Source organism: Carassius carassius, chromosome 7, assembly GCF_963082965.1.
Source record: "Carassius carassius chromosome 7, fCarCar2.1, whole genome shotgun sequence".
In the NCBI taxonomy this organism is placed as follows: Eukaryota; Metazoa; Chordata; class Actinopteri; order Cypriniformes; family Cyprinidae; genus Carassius; species Carassius carassius.
The window spans coordinates 39,161,115-39,163,614 of record NC_081761.1 but is presented as its reverse complement, the minus strand read 5'-3'; the positions used below and the strand labels follow the sequence as shown (position 1 = coordinate 39,163,614).

The 2,500-nt window shown below is 38.9% G+C and overlaps 1 protein-coding gene across 3 annotated transcripts in view; it reads right to left on the bottom strand.

The window, feature by feature from the left end:
* Window positions 1–2,500, bottom strand: part of LOC132144182 (adhesion G protein-coupled receptor L1-like) — a 45,641-nt gene that overhangs the window by 13,732 nt on the left and 29,409 nt on the right. For all 3 annotated transcript variants that reach the window (XM_059554947.1, XM_059554948.1, XM_059554949.1), the window contains exon 8: window positions 1,558–1,854. In XM_059554947.1, the coding sequence (XP_059410930.1) occupies window positions 1,558–1,854 (297 nt within the window). The remainder of the gene's footprint in view (window positions 1–1,557; window positions 1,855–2,500) is intronic.

Here is a 2,500-nt window from a genome sequence, read left to right as displayed (position 1 = left end):
TAGAAAATGGCATTTAAATTCATTTTAGATGAAGTTTTCCTCTGCAGGAGAGCTAGCTTTAAAGCTAGCATTAGCATATGACCTTCAAGTGCCTTGATGTAATCTGTATGATCAAGTTAAAACACTGATGGTAATGACTGTTAGAAACACTGCTTGCCTCTAATAATATTGCTAAATGCATTTAAAAACTATATTAAAAACTGATTTTGTATCTGCAGGCTTCATATAAATGACTACGACAAAGAATATGAAAAACAGAAGCCATCAAACACCTCACGACTGTCCAGAGGCGAGTTCACTGCGAGTTCAGCAGCGTTCATGAATATATTACACGAAGCCATCCACTAGAGAAACAATGCTAGAATAATAAAATGTCATCAACTGTGAAACCAGACTACTTAAACGCATTACACAAAGATAAATATTTGAAAACTACGGTATTTTTAATAAACCTAATGTTTGTGAAGCAAAATACTCCTGCTTCGCCAATTGTTTGATAATATCTGAAGCTTTGTCCAGATTTCTAATCTAAAGTCTAATGTTTAGATTCAAATCTAATGTTCCTGTAGCTCAAGTGGTAGAGCATTGCTTTAGCAAGCGCAAAGTTGGGGGTTCATATCCCCGGGAACACATGTTAAGAGAAAATTGTTAGCCTGAATGCAATGTCAGTTGCTTTGGATAAAAGCGTCTGCCAAATGCATAAATGTAAGTCACAAAATTAACCGAAGATCAAACGCTTCACCAATTATTAAAATGTGAAAATGAGGAGATCTGGAAGAGACCTCATCTCAAACTGTGCACAGATCTGCCACGATTTGAAATGTAAAGTCAGATCTCGATATGAACTCAAACATTTCTCGTAAAATTCCCTAAAGATCAAAGATATGAGCTGTTTCTCCATCTTTCTCTTGAGAAAACATTGAGATTTGGAAGAGACCTTAACCTCATCTCAAACTGTGCTTGGATGTGCCAAGGTTTGCAATCTCATGTCAGAGATCTCAATATTAACTAAAAGACATCACAAAAAATTCTTTAAAGATCAAATGCAGTTTCTCCATTTTTTCTCATGAGAAGAGGACTGGATTTGGAAAAGACAAAGATTTTGAAAAACTAGCCATCAAACGCCTCTCTACTGTCCGGAGGCGAGTTCGCTGAGAATTCAGCATTGTGCATGAATATATTATACAAACTCATCAGCTAGAGACACTAGAATAAAAGGACATCATCAAATGTAAAATTAGACTACTTAAGTGCATTACACACAGAAAATGTGAAAACTACAAACACAATGCATCAACATGTTTATCAGCTCATCATCATCACCTACATTCTGTTGTTAATGTCATTACACAGAAAAACAATGTTGCTGCTGGTTACATGCTGCTAAAAACATTTGGAAACAAAATCAAGAAATCATCAAGAAATTGTCGGAAAAGCTGTATTTCCACCAGCAGCTGAAACACACCCACTGAGTTGTTTATTTTAGCACTGACTCATCTGTACTGTGACTCGACACATGAAACCCCCTGAAACACCAGTTCACAAGCCCTTACTGACCAAGGGATCCTTTGGGGCACGGCCTCTCCACCCTTTCTCCACGATGAGTCGGGGGCCACTGGACCCCGCGAGTCACCCGGCCCTCACACATGGGTGTGCGCTGCCCCTGTGGCCGGCGGGGAGGCCTGATGGTCACCGGGACCGTGGCTGTGATGGGCCGCCCTGCTGGAGCCCTGTTTATAGCTCCCACTGGGTGGAAGGTCACGGATGGGATTGAAGTGGGGCTGAAGCCCATGGACACAGTGGTGGAGAGTGCACTCGGAGGAGTTGTGGAGAGAAGAGGCGTTGAGAGAGGATCTGACAGGAGATACAAAGACAAACCTAAAATGAGGTTAAGCAGAAAGCAAATGTGATAGGAATTTTGACACATTTTATTTACAAGTGTTCCACCCACATTTACAAATGAATTCAGACATTTCAGAACCATTAACAGAACCCAAGCATCATTAAAATCATTGTGTTTTGGTGTTTTTTAATAAATGTAGTGGCTACGAATAAAAACTCTGAGCACAGATTTTTAAAATGTGAAAATGGTGAGATTTGGAAGATTTAGATCTCATCTCGAACTGTGCACAGGTCTGGCAGGATTTGAAATGGAAAGTCAGAGATCTCAATATGAACATATGAACATTTCTCACAAAATTCCCTAAAGATCAAAGATCAGAGCTGTTTTCTCAAGTTTTCTCTTGAAAAAAACAACGACATTCGGAAGAGATCTCAACCACATCTCAAACTGTGCTTGGACTTTCCAAGGTTTACAATCTCAAGTCAAGAGATTTCAATGTTAACTCAAACATTTCTCATAAAATTATCTAAAGAACGAGTTATCTTAGGTGTTTCTCCATGTCTTTTTCTTTTGAGGAAACTATTTGATTTGTAAGAGGTCTCAACCACATCTTAAACTGTACTTACATTTGAATGTAAAAGGTTTTAATATGAACCC